The following is a 14,489-nucleotide window of genomic DNA, read 5'->3' on the forward strand; positions in this document are numbered from 1 at the left end:
AATAGTTACCAAGTTAGGTGTATTTCAACCTCATTTCCCCGTACAGACTTACCTTGTCATAAGCAGCAGTGTCGGTAGAATTGGAAAGAGAGTGTGTTTTCTTTCTTCAAATCAGTGTTTTGTGATTTGATAATGGACTAACACAGAAGTAATCCCTTAGAGCAAAGGACAATTGAAACCGAAAAGACCAGGATTTTCCCCTTTTTGTAGAGAGACAGTTTCTCCTATTGCATCCAGTTTTTCTCATTGTTCCTCCCCACCTTTCCCCTAAGTTGCCCTCTGTGGCTTTGGTAACCACTCGTCATCCTAAATGCCTGTTTCTGCTGCAGATTCTGGGAGAATATAGATCCTGGTTTTCTGTGTTTTGCATGTGATGCTGTCTATAGACCTGTTCTGATCCTTCCTCGTTTCTTTTCCTTGGTTTACCTCATGTTTGTCTCCACCCACTTACCCTGGGTGCCAACATGATTTCCAGTATGAGCTTCATACTCATCTTCATGAATGGCCATTGGAGACTCTGGAGCTGATTTCTTGTATATATCGAGATATCTTAGATTAAAAGCAAATTGTCCTAACCCTCAGTGGGCTAATGCCAAGTTCATTGTTTCTTCTGAAACAAATCATAATACTTGCTAAACACTTTCCTATTGCTCACTCTTCCCCAAGCAAGAGATACAAGAATGGTTTTAGATTTTGGCTTATGCCCCTTCTCATTTCCTTTGTGTGTGTAGTCATTGCTGATTTCTCCTACATTCTCTTCTAGTTCATTATTGCATCTCTGCCTGTGACTTCCGGGACCCCATTCCTTTCCTCCCAGTGCTTTTCCAGCCTTGCTTTGCTTGAGGCCTCTTGCTTCTTACAGATGCCTTGTCAGCACATTAACTGGGACCCTCCTAGAGCCTCCAGGTATCAGTCATCCTAGACTCAATGAAATAGCCCCAATATTGATGTTATGCTGGCCTTCCAATGTTGCTCAGGAAAATAATTATCTACCTTTAAATAAATCTCTGCTCTTATGCACCATACAACTCAGAACATGTGCCTTTGTGATGTTTGATAGGAGGCTCATGTTTAAAGCCGTTGTTTGTTTTCTCTGAAGCATCACAGGGATGATTCTTCTGGACCTTGGCAGTCTGTGTGACTGCCTATCTTTCTGAGACATCTTTCCAAATGCCCAATACAGGATTTCATGTATAACACATCGCCTGTCATTTCAGCCAACTCCATCGCAAGCATCCTCTAAATGTAGAATAATCATTGAGGTGTGTGTGTGTGTGTGTGTGTGTGTGTGTGTGTGAGAGAGAGAGAGTGAGAGAGAGAGAGAGAGAGAGAGAGAGAGACTTTATAGCGAAGAAACAGAAACTTGTATTTATATAGATAACTTACATTTGTGTCGGCCTTTCTATCTTGTGTGATTCACTGATGTACCAATTTGAACCTTTTAACTAGTTGCTGTCTCTTTCAAATTTCTTTTCCTCAAAATGGATTAGGTGATATTCCTATGGGGTCCCTTAATTTCATTTGTAGGGGACATTGGACAAGTAACTGTACCCCCTTTGATTCTAATTTTCCTATCATTAAAATGGTGACTGCTTCAGAACTAGAAAATGCGCCGTCATTCATAGACACCTGGGAACTGAGGCTCATGCTAGCGGCTCTAGGCCTGGGAGACCCTGATGGATGTAGCCATCTTCTTAAAGGGAAGAGCATGAGAGTGTAACCGAAGTCCAGAATACACATGCGCACTGCTCCAGAAAGAACGGAACTTCTGCGATGAGGGAAGACCCTATTTGTAGGGGCAAAGTCGCCAGCCTTACACTTCTAATCAGGAACTCCTGTGTTTGGAGGGACACGGCTTCTCTTTGGCTTTCATTAACTTTCTGTGCGTCTGGATAAATAAAATGGGACTGGATCCAGTCTATAGTGTGTGTGTTCATTGGTTCAGGTTCAATAAACCATACACCAACTCCCAGAACACTGCACTTGCTAAATGTACTAAATGTTCTCTGTCCTCACATCTCCTTTTTGTTGTTGTTGTTAACCCTCACCGAGGATATTTTTTCCATTTATTTTTAGAGAGAGTAGAAGGGAAGGTGAAAAGAGAGAGAAACACTGATGTGAGAAAGACACATCAATTAGTTGCCTTTCACACACACCTTGACTGGAGCTGAGGATCAAACCTGCAAACCCTTGACTGGGAACCAAACCTCCTGAGACCCTTGGGTGCGCAGGGTGGACACTGTAACCACTGAGCACACTGGCCAGGGCCCCACATCTCTTTCTGTAAAAGATAACCTAGTGTAAGCACCATGACTACTCATCTTATTATCTCTCTCTCTTAGTGGAGTTCCTATATGAGGCCTCAAAAGTTAACTGCGTGGAAAAATATAATGCAGTTGTCTGTATAGGACTTCGTGCTTTAAAGTGCATAACAGTTCTTACTTTACGTGGGTTTTACAGCCACTGGCTTTTAAACTATGAATGTGAGCAATACTGCTATTCTCTTGAGCTGAAGTGAGGACTTTTGCCTCTAAAATCTAAGAGTCTTTTCTCAATTAACTGAAAAATACCAATGAACAGTCTATTTTCTTTTTCCATGTTTGAAGTATCTTCCCACACCATCATTTTTTTTTTCTTAAAAGCTTTGATTTCTATAATAAGGCTATACCTGGTTAAGCAAAGAATTCTGTTCTATTTTAATTTGCGTATTATTCCATGAAAATTACCTTGACTTCCAGGTTCAGCTTTTTGAACAGATAACACTGTTTACAACAATAGCAAGTACCATTCCTCCTTTTTATTGGGGAAGGGGGATTTCCTGCGTGAAAATTACATACTAGGCCGTGTATATCCACCTCCCATGAAATCTGTGGTGTTTGGTTATTACCAGGTTTTAAATGAGGAGATTGTGTCACTGAGCTGCTCATTGTCAAAGAGCCACCAGAGGTGAAGCTCAGTCTATTTGACCCCCAAACCCGCGGTCCTCTCCACTGAACAACACGTGCTAGTTCTTAGTGCTGGTTTCTAATCTTACTGATAGGTTATAAGCTCCTTCATTGCAGGGGTTAAGTAATTTCCTCCTCCTCCCCCAGGAGGTCCCATAAAACCAGATTAGTGGTTTTCTTCTTAATTTAGTTAGTCTTGCTTGTGAGGTGTGCCATTTTCTCTATTACACATGCCCAAGGACTGGCCCAAATCATCGTCAGCACTTCAAATTACACGCCTCTGTTCTGTACTTTCTTTGTCTTTAAGTCAGGAACTTAGTCTGGTCTTGACAACCACCTTCAAATGGGGCTTGGGCCATTTAAAAAATAAGTTTTAAACACCCCAAGCAAGGGCTGTTTAAAACTCCCTGTGATAGCAGCTCGTATTTAAAGATGCTCATTGTTAATTCTAATATGAAATGATTTGTATGTGTTATTAACACGTTAAGACAGCAAACGAAAAGATGAGAAGGCAACTCAATAGGAGACATTGATGTGTGGAATGCAGAAAAAGTAGAGAAGAAAAAAAACTTATTCCTGATGAGTTGCATGTTTAAGAAAGACCTAACCATCTCACACTTGTTTATGTCCCGAATGGTTGGGACCCTGACATTGAACTCGGCTGTCTTCTTCGGGGAGATACACTATAATACTACTACGTACTGATGAAATACCGAGGCCGAACTACATGTTGTTATAAAATTGTCTTCAATGATAACACTTTGTTATTAAAACAGCCAGTATTGACAAGTAGTGATGAGTCTTAGTCGGATCCTTAAAATTGAAGGAAAGCTATCTGGCATGGCTTCTTTAAGAAAAGTATACTTCTCACCCAAGAAAAATAACAGGTCTATTTTCATGGGCACACACACTCACACACACACACACATATTATGTACATATTCATATACTAGAGGCCCAGTGCACAAAATTCGTGCACGGGTAGGGTCCCTAGGCCTGGCCGGCGATCAGGGCCGATCTGTGGGGTGACCAGCGGGGCGATCAGGGGCGCCCTGCTGGCACCCACCTTGGCTGGCCTGGCGTCGCCCACTCGCTGGCTTGCCCCCTGCCACCAGTGCTGGTTGCCTCCCTCTGTGTGGTGATTGGCGAGGTGATTGGGGGATGGGGGAGACCCACTGGCACCTGCTTTAGGCTGACCTGGGGCCTGCAGGCTGGGGTCAGCTCCTGCATTGAGCGTCTGCCCCCTGGTGGTCAGTGCATGTCATAGTGACCAGTCGTTCCACTGATCGTTCTGTTCTTTGGTCAATTTGCATATTAGCCTTTTATTATATAGGATATGTATATGACTCAGCTGAAAACACAACATAACTAAAATTGTCATTCCCTCACATTTTTGTTTCTTTGCCTCTAAAACAATTTCTTTTTTGACCTCAGTATATCATAGTGGTTTTACCAGCTTTTTGTCTGTTTGTTATATTTTATTTATTTGTTTTTCTCCAATTTGACGTGCAGTGTACTGGTCTGTTTTAAATGCTTGAAAAAAAGCATTTTCTTCTTCGTTTTAAAGATAGCAGGTTACTTCTGAGGGTATCACATTTAGACTGACTTGCTCACTTCAAGTTCATGGTAATCAAGGGCTTCACCTGAGAAGCAGTAAGTCTTCAGCTTACCTGAAGGAGAGCACATAGAGTGGTACAGGACTGGGACTCTGAGGTCTTCAGAGTTGATGGTACTTTGTATAACTTCTACTTTCCTTGTTTTTAACTGTTTCATTCGAGAACACAGGTGCTATTGCTATGATACTTGCTTGAGAAAAATTTTAGATGGAGATAGAGAAGGTGAGGAATAATGTAGTCAACTATCTATTAATTAGAAATAAATAATCGAATGTGAACTTGGACTTGATAATACCTTTTGATATGGTGTTTCATCCTAAGTAGCATGATAATTTCTTACTGTAAAATAAGTTATTTTATTAAAAAGCAACTTTTTTTCTAAACAAGGATGAAAGTATCGGCAAGTCTAGGTTTCATACACAGAATAAGAATGTTGGAACACATCGAAAAATCCGATATATAAATAGTTCCAAATAGATTTATTTATTATTACTGTGCTATAAAAAATGAAGTATGGAAAATTTTTATTTTAAACTGCAATAGCTTGAAAGAGTTGAGGAATTAGTTTCAGAATATTGATTAACAGGGAATTGCATTTATACTGTTTTCCATTTTTTCCCCCCAAAAGTACACAAATAAAAAGTTAATTTTTATATGAGAGCAATTTTAAACCACAAATGGATTTTTTTTTTTAGTTTCCTCTATTGTGGCCAATTTTGTATGAAACAAATTATTTTAGGCCTAATTGTAAGCAGAATAGTTAGGCCGCTAGCTCTGCTAAGGTTGAATTTCATTTGAACTTTCTAATAGTATGATCTCTCTTTTCAGAATTTAATAACTGACTCAAATATTTAATAGTGGGAGCTTTCATTAAATTAAAAAGAAATCAGAATATATTTTTAGAAGATGTAACTTATTTTCCTTATCAGTTTCATCTACTTTAGGAGAAAGGAAGAGAATGGAACCGATCTCTTTGTGTACTTAAATAGACATTAATGCTGTAACCCCAGAAAATAATTTATTTCTATATATGTCATCATTCAGAAGATTTGGGAAGTCCAGAATGGCAGCAAGAACTATACTTCTAGCGTTACTGAATAGCAAATTGCACTGACTGTGTGAACCCCTCTACTAGGCTACTGGATGATCATTCTTTTCAATGCCCAAATAGGTTTTCTAGGTTGGTGTTAGATTGCACACAGTCGATGTTGCATTGCCTAACAGCTCTGGCTTAAGTACAATGACTTGTTTTGAAATGCAAGTGGGGAAAAATGAGGGTTGAAGGATTGCATTTCCGTGTGTCATTCTATGAATAAATGACAAAAGATCATTAAATGGATTAATTTACAAGCATTCTTGAGAAACAGAATGTTTTTACATAAAAGCATGTTGTAAACCTTTTTAATTAAATTGCATTGTACCGTGCACTCTCTTCCCCCCAGGGTTCTCTTGACCTCTCACCTCTTATTTTGTTCTCCAGGCACTCCACTGCTGGTGAGGAGAAGCAGTGACCCAGCACCAGGCCCACCTGCTGATGCCCAGCCAACTGCTTCACACCCCAGTGGCCAGAGTCTGAAACCTGCTATTCCAGTAGGTATTCTGCCTTTTGCATTTCTAAGGAAAGATCAAATTGCCTTACCCATAGATAGATTTGCAGTCTTAAGTCAGTTGACAATTAGAGATCTTTTGATAAGATACATGGTATTAGTTATAATAGTAGCTGGTATGATCTATTAAGAGTATATAGTTATAAGGATAGCATTTGTTTATAAAGCACTAATTATGTGCCCAGTAGTGTTTTAAGTGCATGACATTAAGTGCTATGAACCAGGGTATTAAAGGAGGAACACGTTTTTGTCTTCATTTTACTGATGCTGAAGTTGGAGGCAGAGGAAGGTTTAGTGAGTTGTCTGAGGTCACAGCTAGCAAGTGGTAGAGCCAAGCCTTTAACCCAGGTGGCTTGGCTCCAGAGTCCACGCTCTTGCACAGTGCACTACACTGTTGACTCCCACCCTCCTCCTGCTTCATAAAGCCCAAGGATGCAGCTGGTATGGTCAGCGTGTCAGTGAAATGCTTCTGAAATCGTAACATGGTAAGTGGTGATACAGTGTCAAGACAATGAATATTATGGGTATATGGTGCCAGTACTGGGTTTCTAGAACTCAACAGTGAAATTAAAGAAAAATAAAATGCCATGCCCAAAGTGCTTATAACCAGATATACCTGTATGCTATACCTATAAAATGATAGGTTAAATGAAGTCTAGTTTCCTAAAGAAATAAAGTCCTTCTTCCACTTGGGACTGTGGTATCTTTCTGCTAAATCCCGAGCTGCTTTGAAGAGTTGTGATTATGGTTTGTCCTTTGCAATGGCCTGAGAGTTAGATTCTGGTTAATGGCAACCTAGCATTGCAATAAGTGGTCTTCAGTATGTCACCATATTAAAAAGACTCTGAGAAACGAGGCTCTTCCCCATTTTAAGTCTCACTGTCTATAACACCTTAAGAAAAAGGCAATGTTTACAGGGATATAACGGTGCTGAATGAGCTAAATGGATTCTCCCAGTTTTGCATAAAATTTTCTTATTAAGAACCTGTGTGATTGTGTTTGAGGGAGGTGTCAGTATATCAAATCATTGGCAGTTACTAATAGGTTAGTGGCAATATTTTAGCATATTTTTTTCTGTGAACAAGGAAGCAAATATCCTGGAAGTATTTTTAGATGTAATATTTTTTACTCTCCATCCTTTTAAGGAAATATATTTAATGGAAATTACGTTAATAAATATTAGATGTGTGTGCTCTACTGCAAAGATTAGTGTAAACGGAACCAGTATGTGGTATGATGTGTGTCCGTGTGTGTTTGTATGTGTACATTTAACACACACGAACTGGATTGGAGGGGGAAAAGAACTATATAAATGAGGTAATAATTACATCAAAGAGAAAAACTACAATTTACTGCTGATTTTTGCAGTGTCAGAATACTTTAAAACGAGAGTATATCTGACTGTGTTACCATCATTTACATGCGGAATGTCACCAATCTGTTCCATGTTTCTACTAGTATGTATCCTTACCAAAATATGATACCAGTGATGTCTAAGTGGAGTAGTTGGAGTGAGAGATATATTGTTACTAACAAAGATGCAAGTCCTGATTCCAGAAGAAATGCTAACACCCCAAATGCTCTTACCTAAAAATATGCAGGTTATCAAACATGGGCCAAGGCCACATATACCAAGAGTAAGAGGAACACGCCTATTTCCTCCTTTGCTCACAGTGCTCCCTGCGGATGATGAAGTGTAAACTTGAGACCCAAAGAATGGTCCTTGCCTGCCCACAGGACAGTGGCACGGCCCAGGCTTTTCTAGCTTCAGTTGTGAAATACTCTCCATGCAAAGTTTTAAGCATTAACGGTCTAATGTGCAGGCATCGTCCCTTTCTAATCTCTTTATTTCTAGTTTGAAGTTCATGGGCAGTGCTCAGTGTGCATGTGTTGTATTTAGGAATGCAAGACACATCTTAATCTGGGAAAAGTCTCAGAAGTTCTTAGCAATTACCCGGCTTTTCTAATTCAACCATTCTTTCTGCTCTCCAAGGGAATGCACCAGGTAAAGGTTTACCTGCTCCAGGGTCTGGTTCACAGACAGTTTAACTGCCCTAGTGTGTAGGGGAGGCGAAATCAGTATGTGAAGACATCTAGGTGCATCTGTTTTTACCTAGAAGAAAAATATGTGTGTGCCTGTGTGTATTTTTAAAAATATATTTTTATTGATTTCAGAGAGGAAGGGAGAGGGATTGAGAGAGAGAAACATCAGTGATGAGAGAGAATCACTGATTGGTTGCCTTCTGCACACCCCACACTGGGGATCGAGCCAGAAACCCAGGCATGTGCCCTGACCTGGAATTGAACCTTGACTTCCTCGTTCATAGGTCAACACTCAACCACTGAGCCACACCAGCCTGTGTATTATAACTCTATTTTATTCCTGCCTATCCAAACTTATGGATTACTTAAAACTGTGTCATCCAAAAGCATAGCCACTGGTACGTGGGGCTATTGAGCACCAAACATGTGCGTTAAGTATAATATGCATTCTTGATTTCAAAGATTGCAATATGAAAACTCAGGTGAAATATCTCATTAAAATGTTCATATCGACTACATGTTGAAATGATACTATGGTTGGATATATTGGGTTGAATAAAATATATTACTAAAATTATTTTCACCTATCAATGTTTTTTTAAAAAAAAATTCTACTAGAAGTTTTAAAATTGCATGTGTGGATCACAGCCCAGTTATAGTGGACAGAGCAGATTGGATATTGCATTAATGAAATGGTTGGAGCCCCTTGGGAGGAGTTATTTGAGTTACACATCATCTCTGGTGGTAGCCGTGTGATTAGGTTTGCCTGGGGCAGTCCTAGTCCATGCCTGTTGTTCTGGCATAATTATTAACAGTGTCCCGACTAACTCTCCGAGGTGCTCATGTGTGGATGATAAATTATGTGGCGCCCTACACTGTAGCCCTATAGTCACTTTCATTGTTTGCTCAGCGATAAAAGGAATGGTGTTTCAAGGAAGCCCTGGGAACAAAACCACAGCTCTCACCTCGGAGTACACTGCAGAGAGAGCTCTTTGTAGCAAGGCCCTGAGCCCAGGGAGTACGGTGTGGAGCCTGCAGATTCTTTCCCGCCTCTCAGATTCCAGAATTCTACTCATTGCTTCCCCCGCAACTTCAGCGACACCACCCTTGATTCCTGTGATTTGATAAGTGGTGATGAATATGGGGAGTATGTGATAATGTACTCATGCAGCAACTAATATGAAAACTAATTGCCTAAAAAGCTCTCTTCAATTGCATTGCATCTCAATATCCAAAGGAAAAAAACAATCAAAATTTCCATCTCTTAAACAGAATGTTCACATGTAAGCAATTCACAGATGGCAGAGCCCCAAGTGGGTTATGTTCAATCATCCCCAAGAAATGAAACTTACTCATAACCCAGAGCATGAGAAGCTGTAAGAATGAGTAGTTGACACATTTGATTATGTTGAATTATTGCCTTTAAAGCCACAGTTGATGACTGTTATTTTTAGTTGCACTTCATTATTCTTACTATAGAGGGAAGAGTTTTCATTGATGCCCAGAGATGTGTTTTTGAAAAGTTGGAAAAGTTGCACTTGTTTTCTAGCTGGTTAAATTATTACAAATTGCTTATTTAAGATGTGTATCCTCAGACAAGTTGGAATTTTAAAAAGGATTTAAATTCGAAATATCACATTCTCTGCAAGCTTCAAAGGCTTTGACTAATGAAAAGCCTCCAAACTTCATTGTTTCTTAGAGTACAGGCCGGTACACAACATGAAATTTTGTTTCCTCCTTTCAGAGACCTTTTTTCATATCCAGTTAATCAGAGTAGCATAATTATTAATGTGCAATTAGTAATGACTGTGTTTCTTTCAAGGCAATAGAAAATCTAATTCCACTGACTGTTTTTGAATTAAAGAGAGCGAATCCAGGGGGCAAGATATTGCAGTGAGAATCCGCTTCTGGGGACGCCTTACCTTCTTAAGGCCTTGATTGCAACCTGGTGTTCTTGGCTGAAGGGCATGCCATAAAACCAGGTTCTTGAAATTGATGTTCCTGAATTTGCGGATGGAAGAGAACTCTAAAACAGATGTGATTTTTTTTTTTAATATCCGGTTAACTACTATGGTTGTTTTGTGTTTTAATGACTGTTTATAGTTTCACATTTAACCCCTAAAGCAAAAAGATCCTGCAGGGGAGTAAATTAAAAAGTGGATTCCTGAACACTATAAGGCTGTGCCTGTTCTCAGAGAGTAAACGCCTTTGTTTGTTCTAAAACTGTTACTTGTATCGCATCGCCAAAATCAGTTAGGAAAATCCTGGTGTATCTTTTAAAAGTTCATATCTATAATAAATACATTTTATTTTTAAATGGCAGCCTTTGAGGCTGCTAAACTAGAATTCGTGAATGGGTTCGTCAGAAGTTTTATACCATGGAGGGCGGGGAGGGCATGGGAGGGAGTATATTTAACGAAGGAGACTCTATCACTGCTATCAAATTTTACAAGGAAAACAAGAGATCAAAAACTTATTTAGGCGTTGGTTTGGGATGAAATCATACGGGAAAGACATCATTTCTCAAAGTATGAGGAATGTTAGAGATTAAGAAGGTAGAAATTGCCACCTCTCCCAAATATCTATTAAGTAATTAAGGTAATTTCATCTTTTCTATCCAATGCATAGTATGTAAATTCAAGATGTTAAGATGAATAGATGTTTGTGAATTGCTGCATTGAGAAGCCAAAAATAACTCTTCAGTCAGTAGCAACATCATGCTTAGCAACAGTGAGACAGGATAGAGGGCACAGCCTGGTGGTGGGAAGGCAGTGGGAGGCGTGTTTCCAGTGGCCCTACTTGTGCACCGAGGGTGAGAAGTGAATGTACAATCTTGTTTTCTTTGGAATTTTGGGTATTTTATCAGCAAAGAGAGTGCAAGGTGCTTCTAGTGGGAGAAAATACTTCCAGCGAATAGAAGCATTATTTTTGTGTCGGACATGTAACTGATTTGAGAAATCATCCCTTGTATGTTACATATATTGAAATTATAATCAACACTGTTCCTGGTTTAAGTGTTTGCAAATCCATGAAAGAAATAATCGAGAAATTACAGAGAAATTGAAATAGCTTGGCTTTTAGGATTAAAATCTTTGAATTGCCACTAATTTGTCAGAGGACTTGTGGTTGTGGGTTGCTGACTGTCAAAATCCAACATAGAAACTTCACTAAAATTCTGAGTAACCAACGCATATATGTCTAGCCATTAGATATACAATTAAGTGGCAGTAGAAATGCTGGAACAAAACAGTTGTAGAGACCAGTGTAGAGTGGAAGGGAGGCTCTATCCATTGTCTTCCAAGGCAGAGAAATGGGTCCTGTAGGGCACCGGGGAGGGAGCAGTAGCCTGTACCACGGAATGGCATTATTACAGACACTGAAGCCTACAGAGGTTTCTCCTTTTCCCCTCCTGACACGGTGATTTAATAACAGACCTGGTGTTTGTGACTCCAGCTGTTCGCGCCGGGTGCTGATAAGACCAGAGCGTGGAGACACATGGCGACATGGTTTTCATATGGCTTTGTTTTTAGGAGATAAAACTGCCATCCAATATTTCACGGGGCCAAATGTTTACTTAGTTTGGCAAGTTTAGACAACTTAATTTCTGAAGCACTTGTATGTGTAAGACTCAAGTTTAAGTCCAGAAGCCTGATTTATTCTGCAGCAGAGATTTTCATCAAATCTTATAGACGTTAATGAATCCAATTTGGATTGTCTGGAGGTCTGCACCGTGACTAATCAAAGGACCTGGGGAACGTGACCCCCGCACAGGTGTGTGCTCCCATCATTCTTCGCGGGTCTGGTCCAGAACTGAAAGTCTAAGGAAGGTTCACTGTACAGAGGTCAGTTCCAGAAATTAAAAAGCTCACTGTGACATGTTGCCTTTTGTTGTTGAGATTGATCTGCACAGAATGAAAACTGAATGGGCTTTGCTTTCATGTCAACAGTAATTGATTAAATCCTTAGATGTTCAAGGCTCTGCTCTGTGCCATCTGGACTGCATACGACATGGGTCCTGTCCTCAGGACACGTACCACCTAGTCACGAAGGCCAGATCTCTAGCAGTTAGGCCACCCTTGCAACCTGCAGGAGAGGATCAGATGATCACGGCATGCACTTTCAACCATCAAAATTGGTGTCCTTTGCCTTTATGCTGAACTCTGCTCTGCCTCCTGAGCCCCTCAAGGGAATTGCCATGCGCGGTACCTGTTTGTTCTCACCTCACCCAAATATAAGTGCCTGTTTACATGTCTGTTACAAGACCTAACTCCTCAGAGATAGGAGCCAGTGTATTCATTTTTATATTCAAGCCCCAGTCTCAGTGCCTGACACATACATGTAGGATTAGAGGATTACAACTTTTATTTTTGAGATGGGCAAAAATGAATGAAATTCAACAACTTTTAACTCATTTTGTAAAGGTGTGTATATTTGTGTGTATGTAGAGTATGTGTGTGTGTATGAATTAGAATGTAAAAGTTGTGAAATAAACTGCTTAATATAGTGTTTTGCACCTTAACTAGCTTTTTAGTCTGGAATTTTCTGTTTTAGGACAATTTTACCTGTGTTGTCAAGGGGAGAGAAATGTTTAAACACAAACTCTTTACTTAGAATTAAAATGTTGGTTGATAGCTGAGGTCATCTTCTTACGATTCTAGTAATGACCATCATAGAAATTGGTTCTGAGAAAGAATAAACATTATAGGAAAAGACAAACCTTGATAATTCTAGAGATTAGCCACTATAAAAGCTGATTTTGTTAGTGCCCATGATACGTGAACAAAGAATAGAAATTAATATGCATGCAATAGAGTCAGTTATCTGAGTTTGTCAACAAAAATGTGAGTTCTAGATTCAAAGTATTAGTAATCTTGATAGTTACAGCTTTGTAATTTTATAATAATTGTGTTTAAAAATTTAGGAAATTCTTGAGTAGACTAGAAATTTGTGAACAAGATACATCTATGCCCATAAAAATAAAGATTATGTCCTAAATTTTTTCTCATATTCCATTTTTATTAAAAACTTCCTCTGTTGTCAAGTGATATGGAAGAAAATAAAAGTCCTTGTATTGTTAATTAATTCAAAATTATGGGGACATTTATAAGACATTTCTTAACAAAACACTTCTCATGATAGTGGTTTGGGCAAATGAATTTGACAGCATTGTTTGAAATTTGGTAAATATGATGTTTAAAGTAGCTTTATTGTGAAGGTCAAGATCCCATGTCCTGATTGCCTCCACAACTCTGTGACCCTCAGCAAATGATTTAAATCATGGGGGATTTCCTCAGAAACCCTGTGTAACTGAAAGAAAATAACAAACAAATTCTATGTGAACTCCTGTTGTTCTTAGGGTCTCAAACACCAAGACTAGCAACTTCAGGGTTCCAGATGTGAATTACTGACTTGGTTGGTATGAATTCAACATTGAATTTCCTTTTCATATTCAATATTTATGTGTTTATGGAATGAGGTTATAGTTCTAGCCAAAACACCAAAATGTACTTATTGCTCAAGGTAATCATATCGAGATATATATATATATATATATATATATATATATATATATATATATATTTTTAAGGCCACAAATACACAAAGGCAGCACCATAAAAACATACATACATGTGCACACGAAAATTCTTTGGAGGAGAGCGCTGCTTAAATCTGAGGGTGGACATGTGGTAGGTCCTGTTACTTTCACGTGGAAGCTCACGGATGTGGACTATGTCCTCCGTATGCTCTGATTTTCCATGTGCTCCTTCCTCCTGTGTTGTGGATGCCTACTGACTATGGTTGCAAAGGGTTAATGAGCGTTCACCTTGAGCAGAAGCAAGACAGTCCCTACTGAGGGGACAAGAGAAACAGTTTTTTCCTGGAACATGGTGGGATTCTTAGAAATCTCTTCTGATGGGGGATGTTTTTTCCTCTCACAACATGAATTCTTCTGAAGTGCAAGTTTCATTTCGGTGTTTTCCTTTCAAAATCTAGTCACAGAATGACAGGGTGCAGACATTTAAAGGACTCTTCTCTCTCTCGGGAGGGGTGGCCACTTTCCTAATAGCTCTGTGCTTGGAAATGCAATTCTGATTTAGATGAATCACATTTTAAAAGCAGCTACTGTGTGTGTTTTACGCTTGTGGAAACAGCTAGCATCCTGGTAAGCAGTGTGTGAGCTTGTCACACTACACAGCTTTTGATGTCTGATGAGATGATCACAGGGACATCTGGAGTGAGTTAGTTTTGAAGTTGCTGGTGTGAAGCACAGAGAAGCC

General features: G+C 39.4%; 1 protein-coding gene across 4 annotated transcripts in view; it reads left to right on the top strand.

Moving 5' to 3' along the window:
- Positions 1–14,489, top strand: part of PARD3B (par-3 family cell polarity regulator beta) — a 916,117-nt gene that overhangs the window by 393,192 nt on the left and 508,436 nt on the right. For all 4 annotated transcript variants that reach the window (XM_036319101.1, XM_036319103.1, XM_036319104.1 and 1 more), the window contains exon 4: positions 6,042–6,151. In XM_036319101.1, coding sequence (XP_036174994.1) covers positions 6,042–6,151 — 110 coding nt within the window. The remainder of the gene's footprint in view (positions 1–6,041; positions 6,152–14,489) is intronic.

The sequence above is a fragment of the Myotis myotis genome, unplaced genomic scaffold (assembly GCF_014108235.1).
Source record: "Myotis myotis isolate mMyoMyo1 unplaced genomic scaffold, mMyoMyo1.p scaffold_m19_p_8, whole genome shotgun sequence".
NCBI classification, from domain to species: Eukaryota; Metazoa; Chordata; class Mammalia; order Chiroptera; family Vespertilionidae; genus Myotis; species Myotis myotis.